Here is a 17,807-nt window from a genome sequence, read left to right as displayed (position 1 = left end):
CTCCATTGATGAGTTTTACATCATATTAGACACAGCTGAGGCACAGACACACAAAGGTTTAGAAAATGTAGAAAAGTATCTAAGAGAAATATAGAGTAAGATAAGAAGGTTCAACATAGTTTTAATTGGGGACCCAGAAGAAAAGGAAAGTGAGAGAGAGAGAAAAGTTTTTCAAAACTGTTGAAAAATATGCCACCAATTCAAGAAGCACTATGAATCCCCAGGCAAGATATATACACAGAAAGCCATACACAAACATAGGCTGAGACCTAAAGATAAAAAGAATTTTAAAGTAGCCAGAGGACATGACTTTGAAGAGAACAACACTAAAACTTCTAGCTGATTTCTCAATGGAAACAGAGTACAGTGGAATGAAATCTTTGAAGTGCTAAAAGAAAATAATATCCACCTAGAATTCTATATTTAGTGAAAATATCCTTAAGAAATGAAGGTAAAATATAAAGGCAATGACAAACCAAAACTTAGAAAAATCATTACAAGCAAACCCCTACTGAAAGAAAAACTAGTTTTTTTCTGGTAAAAGGAAAAAAATGTTCTCAGGTGGAAACTAGGCAATGCACGGAGGAATACAGAGGCCAAGAAAGAGAAAATACGTAGGTCATTCTAACTGAATTTTGACTGTATGAAATAATGTATTGTGATGTTCAAAATATATTAAAATTTTAAATACTACATGGCAACAATAGTACATGAAAGGAATATGTAGTAGATGAGATTAAAGTGTCTTGTGGTCCCAGTACCATCAAGGATGCATGTTGTGGTCTCTAGGCTAAGCAGTGAGAGAGTAAATAATGTATACTGAAGAGGGAAAATAGAATGACTTTTAAAAAGAAGGCAGGAAAGAAAGAAAAAGGAATAGAACCAGGAAGGAAGGACAAATAGGAAGCATTGAAATCCTACCATGTAAGTAATTATATTAAAAAGGACAAGATTACTCTCTTCAATAAAATCTAGCAAAGGAGTTCATTGAAACTGCTAATGAGCTGATGGGATTAGAACAGTAAGACTGGAGAGACAAATTGGCCAGACCTTTCAGAGGAAAGATACAACTGGTATGTTTGGAAATTGAATAGGGCATAAACATGAGGCAAAAATAAAACAGGGCTATAAGATTTTTAGCCTGAGAAAACAGAAGGAAATTAAGTAATATTTAAAGAGTGCCAACATGAGAGAAAAATGACTTTCTCTCTTGGCCAAGCTGAATATGGGACTTGGAATTAAAGCTCATTTCTGGACAATTAGAATTTGTGGCTCTGTTATAAAGAGCTCTTTCAAAATGTAGACTTAAAAGTTGGTAACAGGAACTTCCCTGGTGGTCCAGTGGGTAAGACTCCATGCTTTCAATGCAAGGGGTGCAGGTTTGATCCCTGGTCAGGGAACTAAGACAGGGAACTTGAAGGCACTGCATGCCTTGTGGTGCATCCAAAACAAAAAGTTGTTAATATAGTCTCAGTTTATTATAGATGAATTCACCATAAGAATGAAGGTTACATTAATTTATGCAACTGAAGTTTAAGTGGCTTTCTGTAGACAGGTTCTGTGATGACCCCTAGGCAGATAATGACAAACCAGGCAGTTACTATGCTTGCCTTGGTGACACAGAAGGCTAGGGGTAGAAATTTGGAGGCTAGACAAGGAAAGAGAATAGAAAAGGAGGACAGAGAGTAATTAGCTGGGAGGAGATGCCACTAAGTCATGACAAGGATAAATGCTGCCTCTAATATTCTTCCACCCAGGAAATACTAAGGTGGCATATGTCCATGCAAATTTTCAGTTGAGAATATGAACACAATATGAAATCTTTAGCAGCTTTATCATGAAACAGAATCAGCTTTTTACATATCTTTGTCTTTGAGCTTCTTTGTCTTCGTTTATATCATGGCCAGTTGGTTTTTCACTTTTCCCCTCTTTCTCTATCTATATATTTTCTTCCTTCCTTGTCCCTTCCTCTTGTAAACCTTTTCTCACTCGATGCCTATCCTGTGCTTCTTCATTTTTCTGTTTACTTAGTAAATTATATAACCAATGAACAGTATTTGTAATAGGCAAGCACAAGAGAGGGCCAGTCTTCTTTTTTTAATTGCTTTTTATTATGTCACCATTTTTATGGGGTCCTTGATAGGTAATCTACTCAATCAGCCCCTGTACAATAACAGAGAGGAGAAATTCGGGGTCCTGTTAGCGGACATGAAACAGGCTTGGGGAAGACCTTGAAGACCAAGAAAGGCTATTTGTTCTTCCTTGTCATTAGGGTGTGTTTGTCGTTTGACATCTTTTGTAACGGTATGCTTATGAGATAGAAAAACATGCAAAGGTATCCATTGAGGCACAGATGGTCTGTTTCAGAAGCTTCATATTGTCTTAGCGTTTCTATGTTAGTTCTGTGATTGGCGGGGTGAACATTGGTATGGTACCCAAGGTGGAGATAAAACACATCCCTCCTTCCTAGTCCCTGGGCCATGATGCAGCCATTTACTGTGATGGTCTCACAGATGGATTGCAGCAGCTTTGTGGCCCTGGATCTGAAGCAGCCCTCTGCCTTCTCTCGCTTATCTTTCATTTTCCTCATCCCTCTGACTTTTCTCTCTCCCTCTCAGCATTATCTTCATCAATATTTTCCAAAGAATTCCCTCTACTCCTCTCCCCACCATTTTTCTAAGCCTTTTCCTTCCAGAACCACCTTTTTTTTTTTTTTTTTTTTAGTGGTCTACAGGCTTTGCTGTCTTCTTCATAGTATTGAAAAGGAAGTTTAGATTGACAAATGTACCACAGACTAAACTGATAAAGAAGCACAAAGCTCCACAGGTAGTTCAGAGGTTGAGTGGGGAAAGGCTTGAATCAACTGATATTTTTGCAAATTCATATACACATTTCACTGATGCTGCCGGGGAAACATTCTGGCTTGACTCGGGTGGCCCAGCTCTTTCCCCACTTCTTGGCTAAGTTTCATCACTCACTACTGAAGTTGCTTGGTATGCATGGCAAGCCAAGTGCAACAGGACCCTCATCGTGGTAGCTTTCTGTTGAACACAATTCATGATTTAATGTCAAAATATTATTCATAGTAAGGACTAATATCCAGGGAGGCCAGAGTCACTAATGTGAGCCCTGTAGTATATTACAGAAATAAAAATCATGTGTCTCTCAGCCATTATTCCTTCTTTAAATGGTATTACAAACATTTTTTCTAAGGTACTGGATTTAAAGTTTCCTGTGACACATGACTTTTTATGCAGAGAGTGACAGTTTTAGACATTGGTCATTCTCTTTGCCTTTTTAAAAAATTTTTGCATATTAGTTCACCCCAGGCCAATGATTAAATCTGGTTAGTCATCTGTTGAGATCTGAAGGAACCTTGAGCTCAATTCTTTTATCTTTTTGGGAACTGGGATATGTTTCAGAATATCAACATGAAAGAAAACCATAGCTGGCAAACCTCCTAAAACTCCTAAGCACGCTTGGTCTTAAACAACAAAGGTGTGGGTTTTTTTGTATTGTTTTTCTTGGGAAGGGAGCAGATTGTTATTTTTTGTTAAAATATGGAGTATTCCACTCTGTCACAATCCCCTTATTTTTCATTTTGTCATGTCTGTTGTTACAGTGTTCTTTGAATGCCTTACATCTCCTTCAATTCTGGGTAAAGAAGTACTGCCATATTTTGTGGTGCTTGAATTCCTCAACTCTGCCAGTTTAAATAAAAAGAAACGAAATTAAAATTCAACTTGGAGCTATGTTTTTTCATATTCTATTTAAAGCTATGACTTCTTCTTGGTTACATCTATATCATAGAGATTTAATTCTGGACTCAGACTCTGGGTTCAAATTCTGCCTTTTCCACTTACTGCCTGCCCATTCTGTGCCTGTTTCCTGAGTGATTAAGCTGGAGAAATTATAGGAGCCCTCATAGGCTTGAGGATCAATGAATTAATACACATAGGACACTTAATGCCTAGCAGACTGTCAGGCTTCAGTAAGTGTTCAGAACATGGCCACTATTCTGAATTGGCTGATGACCTTTTCAGTCCAGGAACGCCAGATGAAATGGCTGGTTTAAACAACAGGTGTTCTTTCTTATGGGAATCGCAGAGCCTACCTGGGGTCACACACACTCACGTCAACCATTGGCATCTTGACATTTATACACCTAAAAGCTGAAATAGGTTTCAGCCCCCAAATTTTGACATACATGTTTTCATTCACCACCTCCTCCCCCAACTCTCCATTTTTCTTTTGGCCCCCACCTGACTTCAGAAAATGTCATCAGCTGAGGGACAGTCTCTTCCCCTTTGCAAATGACCTCATACCCAGCTTAATTATTATAGCTTAACTTTTGGCTAATTACCATAACACATAGCAGTTAAATCTGGTTTCCTAGATTTAATGTCCATTGTGGGGAAAGCAACCCAATAACATTGAGTGTAACTAACTGTCAGCAGTCCTTGCTTAGTTCTTCCATAACCTGTGGCCTTACCTTATCTCACTGTCAGGCCAGTAGCAAACCATCCCTGCTGCTGCTACTGCTGCTGCTAAGTCGCTTCAGTCGTGTCCGACTCTGTGCAACCCCGTAGATGGCAGCCCACCAGGCTCCCCCGTCCCTGGGATTCTCCAGGCAAGAACACTGCAGTGGGTTGCCATTTCCTTCTCCAATGCATCCCTAGGAGCTGTCTTATTTGCCTTTGCTTCTAGTCAACTGAAAATAATTTAGATGATCTCTAGTGTGGTTCCCCCCCCCCTTTGGTACATTTTCCTTCTATTGTTATGACTAACTAAAACTGATTCAAATTTCTAAATATTCTAAAACAGATTTCTTCCCCTATACTCTTTACTACATCACTCAATTAACCTTGACCCATGGGCTTTGAGGCAACTGCATTTTTCTTTACTCTTAAAACTTTGTTTTTCAGAACAAACTAAATCAATGAGACATATATTGGATATGACTTCACTTAATACAAAGACAAATTCCAGGTCACCCAAGTTGGGTTTTTGGAACCTATTCGTTTGGTGGTGGGAACCATTTAAATCCAGTTTGTTTAGTCTAAGTAAGGGACGTGTTTTCTAGAAACAGGCTGTATGGTGTTCTGGACTCTGTTTTCCTTCCGATGTTTTTCTGAATCACTTTCGGACTGAGCAGTTCCCTGTTCCCTCTAGACATGCTGTTGCTTTCTGTGGACTGTACCTCCGGCCACCCTTCCAGGGAAGTGCTTTCCTGGGGCACTGCCTTCCCAAAGCCACTTGTCTTCCTATGGGTGCCCTGCCCACTTCTGCAGAGACTAGCAGTTCCCTTAACATTCCACTCATACATCCCCTAGTGATGCACTCACTGCATCACACAGCATTTCAGTTCTGCGGTCGGGTCAGCAGTCAATAACCAACTGAGCCACTTTCGTAACTGGGACACAGACTGTGTGGCCAGGTAGGGAAGAGTCATCTGAACAAGAAGCGGGAATTGACCTGATCTTTGTCCAGCCAGAAATGCTATCGAACCAGAGACTGACTGGACAGCCTGTTACCCTTCTGCTCCATGTCTCTTCCTTATCTTTTTCTACACTCAAATGGGTAGAAAACTGTCCATTGATGAACTTGCCCATGTGAGCCACCATGTCCTAAATGGTCAGGAAGAGAACACAAATCTTGAACCTGGCCATTTCTAGCATGAATTGCCATTATTTCTCCTAATGCTCCAGCTGCTCCAGTTTCTCCTGGTCCTTCAGATCCAGCTGCCGTTGTTCCCTCTGGCTCTTCAGTTCCAGCTGCTGGCACTTGCTCAGGTATTGGTGCTCTGGCTCTTGCTCGCCCCCAGCTTCCAACTCAGATGTGTTGGGGAAAATTGACTGCTGCTGTTGGTTCTGGATCTAGCACCTCTTCTGATTGTTCTCAGAAATTACCTCCACATGGGGCTTAGTCCTCCTGCTCGGGATCTTCTCTTTGGCTTTTGGTCTCTTATTCTGCTCATGTAATTCTGCCATCTTAGCTCCTTTAATGAGTTTTCTAATTTTCCTTTGTTCTTAATTCAATTAATTTCAAGCATTTGTGTATTGCTTGGTAGTGTACCGACCACTGACATTTTCCTCTTTGGCAGTTTTACTAATTCATTCCATGTATTCTAATCACTTTAGACTCGAGTTATAAAAACAAAAATTCTGCCAGCCTTCCGTGATCATGGGATAATGGAAGGAGAGGGATTTCTGAGACCATCTAGTCTAAACTGCCTTATTTTATATTCTGAAAACCCAGGCCCTAAAGGGAAATGAGACTTGCTTGAGTCACATAGCTTGTTGGCGGCAAAGTCAAAAATGTAGATTTCACCTCCAGTGTTTTGACTCTCTTCAGTGAGGGGTTCATTCTGTGGATACCAGATACTGGTACCAGATACCAGTACTGTGGGTACTTCGAAGCTTTTAAGTGAGGAGCTTGGTGCTCCGTTAACTTAAGTAGTCCTTGTCCAAGAGCAATAGAATCACAGAGCCACTTGATCATCAGTGTGTGTCTAGTTTTGTTTTGAAATTAACAATTGGAACAGATTCAGTGTCCTAAAGAACGTGCCCTAAAAAAGAGGTTCTCAAGCTTGAGCAGACCATTGAATAACACAGGTGGGAGGACTCAGGCTCTCCTTGCCTGGAGTCGCAACCAGATTCCTATAATGCAGGGACTTACCTGATGGTTAAGACTCCACACTTCCACTGCAGGGCTGTGGGTTCATTTGCCTGGTTGGGGAACTGAGATCTCACATGCCATGCAGCATGGCCACAAAGGGAAAAAAATAAAATAAGAATCCTCTGATGTAGGGACCAGGATGTGTGATTTCAAGTTTTCCAGGTGGTTCAGCTGTGCTTTCTGGATCAGAACCACTGCTGTTGAATCTTGCAGTGTTTCTTAAAAAGAGGACATCTATTTAAAAGGTGTAATTTCTGGGCCCCCTCCCTAGACCTATTGTCCTAGAATTTCTGGCAGTGGGATTTATCTTTAAACTCCCTAGTAATTTTTATGTCCATTAAAATATAGAAAAATGCTGATCTGGAAGGCTTTGGATCAGTAAGCAAAAAAAGCCTAAAGCCTAGCAGTGTCCCTTGATAAAAAATAAATTTTACCTCATGATTCAGCAAACCAGCATAACTAAAACAAAGTTTCACAAGTCAATATTTATCCTGCTGAGTTCAGTGAATGTTGACATTTTCCATCCTAACCCATCTTATTTCTTTTTTTTTTTTTTTGCATAGGTAATCAAAGTTACATTGATTTTTAAACCCCTAGCCCACTGTAGTTTGAAACATGGAGGATTGAGATGTGTTTGTGAATTCTACCTGTCACAGATTTAAAACCTTTCTCTAGAATGCCTCTACTTTGCCCAACTACTCTGGTCCAGCCGTTAACACCTGCTAGGGTTGCTTGCCTATGAGGAAGGTCCCCTTGGGTCACAGTCACACACCACTGCCTCTGTGGACAAAGTGGATAGATTGCCGTGTTCCCTGGACACAGGAGACCTTGGAGACTCCATGATGCTTCTGCTAATGGCTTGTATCCATCCCAGGGCAAGTCATAGAAAAGTCAGCCCCAACTAAAATGAAGTTATAAGGGGAAAAAAACAGGAATTCTTTGAGTAGTTTTGTTCAGTTGCTGTTTGATTCCTGAGTCAGACAGTATCACCTGGGTCCCCCACCAGTCTGTCTCTTTGAGGTTCACTCCAGATGTGGCTGATTCAGCTCTCTTCCAGGGCACAGCAGGTCCCAGCTGCACACTCCCAAGCTGAGCTGAGAACAGGGACTGTTGCGGACTAAGCACAAAAATCTCAGGCAGGCTAATCTGACTACACCTGAACCAATCATTGGGGACAAGATTCTAGAGCCGAGGGTAGGGTGGAATCTCAGGCTGAGGTTGAAGGAGAGGTGGTTTCCTAAAGAGAATCAGAGCTACAGCTCCCAGCAGCAGGAAGAATGGATGCCTGGCAGCAAAGAGCAGGGGTCATTGCTTGGCTGTGTATTTCCATGGGCTTCCTCTTTGCCTCCTGTTTCCTTGGTGATGAAGAGCCTTGTTTTTTACTTTGGAAACCAGTATAGCAGGGGTCCCCAACCCCCAGGCCGTGGATCAGTACTGGTGACAGTCCGTGACCAGTTAGGAACTGGGCCACACAACAGGAGGTGAATGGAGGGCAAGCAAGCAAGCAAAGCTTCACCTGTATTTACAGCCACTCTCCATCCCTCACATTACTGCCTCCGTCAGATCAACAACAGCATTAGATTCTCGTAGGAGCTCAAACTCTACTGCACTTGAATCATCACCCCTCTCCCCCTCCCTGGTCCTGAAACAAATTGTCTTCCACGAAACCAGTCCTTGGTGCCAAAAAGATTGGGGACCACAGCAGTATAGTATCCTGAAGTCCCTGATTCAATTCTCCTGCAAAGTAGCCACCATCAAAATCAAGCACAGACTGCCCTCAAGGGAAATAATGCTTTAAGTAATTAAAAAGAATTGATTAAAATCCACAACAGGAAGTAACTGGTTTTTAAATGAAGAGAAAGGCATAGTATAGTTAAGGGTGAACCAAACTAGACAGTAACGGCCAGCACTCACATGGGTAGCAGACAAGCATGCATGATCTTCCTGGTGCCCTTTAAATAGACTGTTTTCAGGAGCCGTCTGAGCATAGTCAGTGCCTAAAAATATCGAGTGAGCACTCACATATTCAAAGTTACAAAAGTTTGCTTCAGAACTGAAATCTGACAAATAAAGCTCAGCTGATACTATTGTTTATCTTTCACAATTGGTTTGTATACCCTTTAATGCGTTCTCTTTCTCAAGCCTTCTGTCGTAAAGCAGAACAGAACTTCCTACTAGGGAGATCAGAAAGAGAGTGATAGTTACTCAGTAAAAACAAGGTTGATCTGTTAAAATGGAGAGTTCTCTTTATAATCTAGCAAGGAGAAAGAATGGTGACCTTTAAATGATTCGTGTAATGATTCTGGATTCTAGTCTACTTTGAAAGAGTTTAATATAAATAAGCATTCTGTACATAAGCAAATGAATCTAATTTTTTCCCTCTATAATAGTGTCAGGTTCTCTACTTTGTCACAAATTGCTACCCAGTTTTTCCAAGGTACAGCCTTTTATACCTAGTACAGTCATCCTGAGCTGTGCATTTTGCCCTGGCAACTAGCCTGCCTTGCATTTATATTTTTTTCTGCACTCGTGTATGCATAGAAAGTCCATATCCAAAACAGTTTTTTCATCTTTTTCTATAAAAAGGATACAAAATCAGCACCCTAAGGTATGTATTATTCTCCTAACTTGGTCTATAATTTTGCATAAAAGCTTTAAATTCTCCCTCATAAATTTATCCTCTCTTCTAACAATATGCCCATTCATTTCTAATTTTCTAATATCTGTCTTTGGTAAGCTACAGCATTTTAATTGCTTATAGAAACTAATCGGTCTCCTATCCTTGATAGTGATTTCATTAAGGTCTGATTTTTTTTAAATCAAGCTTTTCATATTTATTATTGTGTTTTGATCTATAGTGTGGCTTGACCTAAGAACCCAGTCTACTGTTGAGAGTCTTAGTAAAAGAATCCCAGGAAATAATAACTTTGTCAAGGTAAGAGATCTCTTCAAAAATATGCTATTAAAATGCTCATTTAACAGAAAAAAAGCTTGGAGATTTCACCAGACTTTCTGTCTTATTGCACAATTGTTATTTGATACAATTTATAGAATATTTCTCTACAGATAATTACCTGTCTTCCTTGCCCTGTGGTGAATTGGAGAAATAACGTTCCAAGATAAATAGGCTGGAGGGGATGATAAAGTGTCCCAGTGGGCTTAAACCATACTTCCTAGGGAGTGCTTCTGTAATTCCACATGCTTTCCAAATCCTTCTCTCTTGCTTTTTCACCATCCATCAAAGAAAGTTCTGGGTGCTTTTGAGGTTTTAGACATCTGGACTCTGGGAGCAAAAGTAGAAGACACTCCAGCCTTTACGTGAATTCCTCTTCTAATTTTCTTCATATGAAGATGCCAAAAAATTGCCTGGTTTTCGGTCCTTATATAGATCTCTCTTCAGACAAATGGGGAGAAAAAATTTAAAACAGGTGAGGTACTTTTGTTAGCAAGGTCAAGCTCTCCTAGTATCCAAAAGGAAATTCCAGAGTTTTTTGTTTGTTTGATTTTTGGTTTGTTTGTTTGTTTGGGGCTTTTGGTTTATTCCCTTTATATTTGTCAGTGGGACTCTTAAATGGTAGTTTCTTGTGGTTGTTGATTCTGAAAGTGAAAGTGTGAAAGTGAAAGTCACTCAGTCATGTCTGACTCTTTGCAACCCCATGGACTAATACAGTCCGTGGAATTCTCCAGACCAGAATACTGGAGTGGATAGCCTTTCCATTCTGGGCTGGGATCTTCCCAACCCAGGGATTGAACCCAGGTCTCCTGCATTGCAGGCGGATTTTTTACCGGCTGAGCCACAGTTCAGTTCAGTTCAGTCACTCGGTCATGTCCGACTCTTTGCATCCCCATGAACCACAGCACGCCAGGCCTCCCTGTCCATCACCAACTCTCAGAGTCCACCCAAACTCACGTCTATTGAGTCAGTGATGCCGTCCAACCATCTCATCCTCTGTTGTCCCCTTCTCCTCCTGCCTTCAATCTTTCCCATTATCAGGGTCTTTTCAAATGAGTCAGCTCTTTGCATCAGGTGGCCAAAGTATTGGGGTTTCAACTTCAACATCAGTCCTACCAATGAACACCCAGGACTTATCTCCTTTAGGATGGACTGGTTGGATCTCCTTGCAGTCCAAGGGACTCTCAAGAATCTTCTCCAACACCACAGTTCAAAAGCATCGATTCTTCAGCGCTCAGCTTTCTTTATAGTCCAACTTTCACATCCTTACATGACTACTGGAAAAACCATAGCTTTGACTAGACAGATCTTTGTTGGCAAAGTAATGTCTCTGCTTTTTAATATGCTACCATACTCTTTGGTTTGTGGGATGACCCTTGGTTCCTCAAATGAAAGAAGCATATGTTATTTCTATTATTTCTAAAGCCCATATGTCATTTCTATTATAATTTTTGAGCATGGATCTTTTCACAGTAAACTGTGAGCTAAGATTCTTAACTTACAAGGTTGCATTACAGTGTTAAACAGTTAGAGATTTTTTACTATGCGTATCCATGGGAGGTGAGAAGGAAAAGGGATCACTTCCTGCAGTTAGGTGAGGTGCTAAATGAGAATGGGGATCAAGAAGGAAAAGATAGTTGCATTATTTTGATGTATGTTTTTTAATCACTTTCACCGGCCCTTCTAAATATAGTGTTTAATATGCTAACTAAAATGAGTGGACTGGATCCATTCTCAAGGAAACCTGTGTTTCATTTTTACCCTCTATCCTTTATTCAGTTAACCCTCCCTTTGTTGAATGTATTTGTGGAATTTATGCAAACTCACACACATACACTATTTAAATTAATTGAAGTGACATTGGTTTGTAAAATCATATAAGTTTCATGTGTACAACACTATGTTTCAACTGGCAACTACTTTCTTAAATAGAACAACTTTGGGTTGCTTTCATCTGGCGTGTCTTTGAGCTCTATTGTCCACCAATTTTATGTTATTTAAATATGTATGTGTGTTTGACTATGTATTTCTTATATTTTTAGCACACAAACATATTGTTTTTGTTAAATCTTATCTATCTTAAAACAATCTTCTGATTGTGGTGATTAGTTTATGAATTGATAAACTTGCACTCTCTGATTTTCAATAGCTTTAAATATTAATTTCACTGAATATAAAATAAAAGGCAGGGTTTTGGACTAGGTTCTGTGTGTAATACTAACTTATCACAAAAGTTAACATCTGTGGCTGAGCTATCTAGGTTTCAGGGTATGTGTCATTTAATTTTCTCTTTATCTTGCTACATGGATGCTCTTTGAACTGCAAACATATCACTCTGATTTTTGTTCATGAACATGCTTTCCTGTGCCATGAGATAGGAAAAGTGTTTTTTATACATAATACTTTGAGATTGCCTTTAGGGTCATTGCATATTTTGTAATTTGTTGACCTTTTTGATTTGGTGTTTTATTTTAAGCTGTTAAGAATTTCATTTCCTGGCTGAATGTCATAACTGTATTTAGTCCAAGACAGGCCTTCCACTAAGCACTTATTTCAGTGCAGTGAAGCTTCGTTGGCTCCTTGACAATGTGAGAAAAGTTCAAAAGGCTGTTGAAGAAGATAGAGCTCTTTTTGGGACCATTGATTCATGGCTTATTTGGGTATGTTTAAAAATCATGTATGTATGGAAAACATTTTTAAATTGCTTATCTTTTTTCTATGGAGAGTTTCAAACTTTTTAGTTGGCAGCATCATTAAGAAAAGCCACTCACGAAACAGCAGAAAATTTCAGCTGCCATTTGAGAGGCAATTTTGGCTACCTCCTTTTGATTTTTTTCTTGCCTTATTTCAGTGAAAATGAAGGATGATTGCCAAAACCATATCTCATGTCTGTTACCTTTAGCATAACTAATTTAGGTAATTATCAAGTAGTAAATTTCAGTCGCCTGTATCCCTTGCCTATTATTCACTCCTTTGGTACATGCAGGGGACTGGCTCTAGGACCCACCAGAGATAGTTAGCAGTCTGTATCTACGGATTGTGTAATACTATAGTTTTTATTTTAAAAATCTACATATAAGCACAGTTTGAACCTGTGTTGCACAAGGGTTAACTGTATTTCTTTTCCACTAGCCATTTCTTAGAAGAAATTATCTCTTCTATTTTCTACTATTTAACATGGTAATACACCTGGGACTACTTTTTAGCATTTACTTTCAACATCACATAGGTGTCTATTACTTAGTTAGGCCACAATATGAAAAATCATAGTGGAAAATTCTGATGTATAATCTTCTTGCCTAAATTGAACATGAATGAGTAGAAGCAAACATTTCCCAGATGCATACATATCTTCTCTTCCCTCCCTCTCCTTATCTCCCTGCCTTTCTTATTCTCAGTTATTTTCAAGGGTATTTTCAAATAAACCCAAAACGTGGAGGGAATAGTGTCATGAACCTCTAAAATAATGAGTCAGCTACAGTCATTGGCTATGGCCAAACTTGTTCCCACTATACTCACTCCTTCTCCCCATGGATAATTTTAAAGCAAATCCCAGACATATAATTTCATTTGCAAATATTTCTGTAAGTGTGGGATTATTATTTTTTTCCAACATTCAGGGGAATGTTAAAGGAACATTGCCCCTCTTGTCGCTTGCCAGACCCACAGAGCAGATCAGACAAAACCCTCTATCAGGAAGTGGCGCCTTCCCCAGCCCTCCCTGTCTTGGCCAGGGCACGTTATGCTTTGTGTTCATGGCCAGCAGTTTTCATATGTTTTAGTCACAGTTGAAATAATTCGGACAATAGTTCTCACCATTGCCTGGAGCCAGAGTAAGGCAGTATGTTGAACTGTGAGCTGCAGGACACTCGAGGGAGTGCATTGAGCTGTCCCCTTCCTCCCCTGTTCCCACATGATGCCATTACTGCACTTCTGTTCCTTTCTTACTCCTCGCTGCTTCTACATAAAAGAAAGCAGCAGTCCTTGTAGTTCAGGTCCAAGGGTATTAACATTAGAGAGTTTAAAGCTCTGCTTTCAGAGCTTGGGTCAGTGCAGTGCAGCCCAGTGAGAATTGTTACTTCAAAACAGGCACACACACACACACACACACACACACATACATATACATATGCACGCATACAGCAAGAACAGGAGCAACACAGGTCAATAACATCCCACGAGGTAGGCACATCAAATTTAATAAGACTCTGCATCTTCCAAAGATAAAAGGATGAAAGCAAAGCTGATTTTTTTGTTTTCATTAACCATCAACTAGAACTGCTGTCTACTATGATGGCCACTTGACCACATATGGCCATGGAGCACTTGAAATGTGGCAGGTCTGAATTGAGATGTGCATGAGTGTAAAATATACACTGCATTTCAAAGAGTTAATACCAAAAAAAGGTAAAATGTCTTACTAATAATTTCATATGTTGAAAGGATATTTTGAATATATTAAGTTAAATAAAACTTACAGTATTATTCATTTCACCTGCTTCTTTATGCTTTTTAATTGTAGCAACTAGAAAATATCCAATTACATGTGTGGGTCAATGTGGTTCTGTTACATTGTATTTCTGTTGGACACCAAGGAACACTAGAAGATGAAGTAATTGAAAGGTTAAAACGTTCCATTCTCTTGCTGAATGGGCTCTGCAACAGATTCTGGCTCTTGACAAAGTAGAAATTAAATTGCAGATAAGTACAGATTTAACATGTCATGTTCTTCTGTCCAGAGCTTGACAGGAGGAGCCAGTGGAGGTGTCCATTGTACAGATGTAACAAATGCAAGCAGGACGATGCTTTTCAACATCCATTCTTTGGAATGGGATAAAGAGCTCTGCGAGTGAGTTGTGTTTTGCCCTCATGATAGTTTTCCAATTTGTTGCCTGTCTATAACCTAAATCTTAATTATTTTCAGATTGTCAGTGGAGCACCAAACTTTGTTGATATTTAACTACAATATACAAGTCTATGTTGTATACTCTTTTTTTCTAATTGGAGGATAATCGCTTTACAATGTTGTGTTGGTTTCTGGCATACAACAATGCGAATATGTATATATACACCTTCCCTCTTGAGCCTCCCTCCCCTACCACATCCTGCCCCTCTGGGTCATCACAGAGCACAAGACTGGGCTCCCTGTAAGAGACTATTACTGCATATATAATAAATAAGCCAAATTAAGTAATTGTCTCAATGATTCTTCAAGGAAAATTAGGTTCCTTTATAAAAGTACTTTGTTTTTTGTGTACTTTTGCTTTTGTATTGATTTCTTTATGTAAAGTTAGTGTTAAATATCTAAGCCTGCTGCTGCTGCTAAGTCGCTTCAGTCCTGTCCGACTCTGTGCGACCCCATAGACGGCAGCCCACCAGGCTCCCCCGTCCCTGGGATTCTCCAGGCAAGAACACTGGAGTGGGTTGCCATTTCCTTCTCCAATACATGAAAGTGAAAAGTGAAAGTGAAGTCGCTCAGTCGTGCCCGACTCTTAGCGACCCCACGGACTGGAGCCCACCAGGCTCCTCCGTCCATGGGATTTTCCAGGCAAGAGTACCGGAGTTGCCTACTGCTGGCTTATTTATTTCTTCCCATTTAAGTCAACTCTCAAATATGCCTGTTTTTAATTTTTGTTTGCATGCCTTTAAATTCATATAAATGTTTCTAGATATTTAGTTAAAATAGCATTATATACCCAATCTCATTTTACTGTTTTTTTTTTTTTTTTAGATTTTTTGAAATTCCAATGAAAATTCTTCCAAATGTCCGGAGTTCTTCAGAGATCTATGGCCTAATGGTAAAAAGAAAAAGAAATTTTTTAAATTTAATTTTTATCTTAATAAAAACCTTACTATTCAGAATTCAAAAGTCAGTTGTGTTATGTTTTATATTTTGAGACCCATGAATTTTTTATGAATGTTGGCGGTATGTAAAATAAGAATTTAGTATTGTCTAAATAGTTTTATAACTTCAAATTCTTGAGTCCTTCTTGCCAATTTATGTTTTATGTATACTTTATATAAAACTACATATAAAATTTTATATGCTATGAACTTTATTGGCTTTTCTTTGAGTATTTTAAAGTATTGATGAGATAATCTAACTGCGGTAGGTGATAAGGGAATATTTGAGCCAGTTTCTTCTTTTAATCCAAATAACTGTTTAGTAGTTGCATTGCCTGCTTTTAATTTATAGGAAGGTCTCTTCACATTTTAGTGGCATTCTTTTTCCTGTTGAATCTCCTTTAATGGCCAGACCATGTCTCATATTAGATTCTTTGTCAGCCTGAACAAAACTTTAGCAGAGAAGCTGAAAGCAAAGAGTCTGTTCTGATTTGTGATTGTTAATTAAACTGGTTTTCATCATAGGCATTTTTACTGTTGCTTTCATTGAAACCCACAGAAGAAGTAGTCTAAGCACAAATTACACATAGCATCGCTGAGTATTTCTGATTACACACCAGGAATGAAAACCTCTAGGATGATTTGAACTGGTGTTTAAGCTCAAAAATCTAGAATGTATGGTAAAAATTAAGAAAAGTCTAAGATTAATTACCAAAAAATAATGTTTGGACATTTCATAAAAAGTATTAGTCTACTTATAGACTTAATACACTAGAATACCCGAGTGTTCTGGTTAAAACTTAAGCAAGAAGTCTTAAGTGTTTCATTTATAATAAAGCCTTTTAAGGCAACATGGCATTTTTTAAGGGAAGCATAATCATTGCTTATCTACAGTTTAAAAGTGCTTTGATAATTTCATAGCTACCTATAAACTGACTTGGATCAGAGGAAAAAAAACTGTTCTTGAGAAACAGTTTCAGAGAATGGTTGAAAAAACATTTAACTGGCCTAGTTTTCTCTTGCATTTTAAATATTATCCTTCTGTCCCCCTCTCTCCCCCTTGCTGACTATAGAAAATCTCTCATAGCCCGGTGAGTAGGTTGCCCACCAATGATGCTACCCATTCATTTGGAAAAGATACAGTGCATTTCCATTTAGTTTTAGATAAGCAGAAATCCATTTACTCAGCAAATTAATCCAGACTCTTCCATGACCCTGAAAATTATTATAAGCTCTAATGAAGCTTTAGTTATTATTAAAACATAATCGTATTTGTTTCTTTTTAAGTCCTCCATAAAACTAGGAGTGATGTTTCAAAATAAAAGACTAAGATAGTTTTCTGAAATGAGAAATTGTGATAGTCCCTATTACAAAGTACAGTTGTGATGTGCTTTTGGGCTGTAGCATAATAGGAAAATGAGGTATAGTTTTTAGATGTTCTCTACGTCTCTTAAATGACATCTTGCCCAACCTTTCAGACCAGTTAGTTGGAAATGCACTGTCACTTTTTCTGCATGCTTCACCAGAGAATATTCCCAGGAATCCTCCAGGGACCCCCTCCCTGTAAAGAAAAAAGAGCGCTTTCTGTGCCTGACCGCACATAGTAGATTCTGCTGGTAGTTTGATAATAACTTGAATAGTGTAAGCAAAGACTTCTTACAGTATCTGAATACCTTACATATCCAGTCTCTAGGTTTCCTGATTCACTTCACTTATAAGCCAGGTTCAGATTGTCCAAGAATATATACAGTAAATAAAAGGTCTTGGATTAACCCAAAAGCATAAAAGAAATAAAATATTGCCCCACTATCTAGTGGGTATTTTCTGTTTTGTGAATGATTTCCACATGCATGCTCTTATTTCCTAACCATAGCTGTGTGAGGTGGCTTCTCTTCTTCCCCTCACTATCACAGAGGGGGAACCCAAAGCTCCCAGAGAAATGGCAGACTGAAAGGTCAGATGAAATCTTTTGTTTGGTCCTCTTCCTAATATCAGGTTCATCATAATGTTTGTTCAGGTTTTTCTGTAAGATGGTATGGAAAAACCCGAATGAATTTTTAAGCCAATCCAATACATCACAGGTACTTTGGGGATCATATTCCTTTCCCCTAATTCCTTGATATCAATACATGTTGGTTTGTATTAGTGTAAGTATTTTTTTCAAAATTAAATTTGGTAAAGTTCACAGTCAGTCACTTAAATCTCATTTTTTCCTTAGAGTGCTAGCCATACTGGTTCAAAATCAAAACCACTATTCATGACACAAATTAACTCTTGCTTATCAAAATGTGAAGAATGATGTTGGCTATGAACAAATAATGCCCCATACCTG

General features: G+C 38.9%; 1 protein-coding gene across 4 annotated transcripts in view; it reads left to right on the top strand.

The window, feature by feature from the left end:
• Window positions 1–17,807, top strand: part of GK (glycerol kinase) — an 84,720-nt gene that overhangs the window by 30,885 nt on the left and 36,028 nt on the right. For 2 of the 4 annotated variants that reach the window (XM_068962467.1, XM_068962464.1), the window contains exons 5-9: window positions 5,709–5,792; window positions 9,537–9,613; window positions 12,154–12,291; window positions 14,371–14,480; window positions 15,363–15,429. In XM_068962467.1, the coding sequence (XP_068818568.1) occupies window positions 5,709–5,792; window positions 9,537–9,613; window positions 12,154–12,291; window positions 14,371–14,480; window positions 15,363–15,429 (476 nt within the window). Of the gene's footprint in view, window positions 1–5,708; window positions 5,793–9,536; window positions 9,614–12,153; window positions 12,292–14,370; window positions 14,481–15,362; window positions 15,430–16,548; window positions 16,567–17,807 lie in introns of all 4 variants that reach the window. The other 2 variants (XM_068962468.1, XM_068962466.1) reach the window with 2 other exon arrangements.

This window comes from Capricornis sumatraensis, chromosome X (assembly GCF_032405125.1).
Source record: "Capricornis sumatraensis isolate serow.1 chromosome X, serow.2, whole genome shotgun sequence".
In the NCBI taxonomy this organism is placed as follows: domain Eukaryota; kingdom Metazoa; phylum Chordata; class Mammalia; order Artiodactyla; family Bovidae; genus Capricornis; species Capricornis sumatraensis.
Note: the sequence above shows the minus strand (reverse complement) of the source record. Positions and strands in the feature narration are given on the sequence as shown.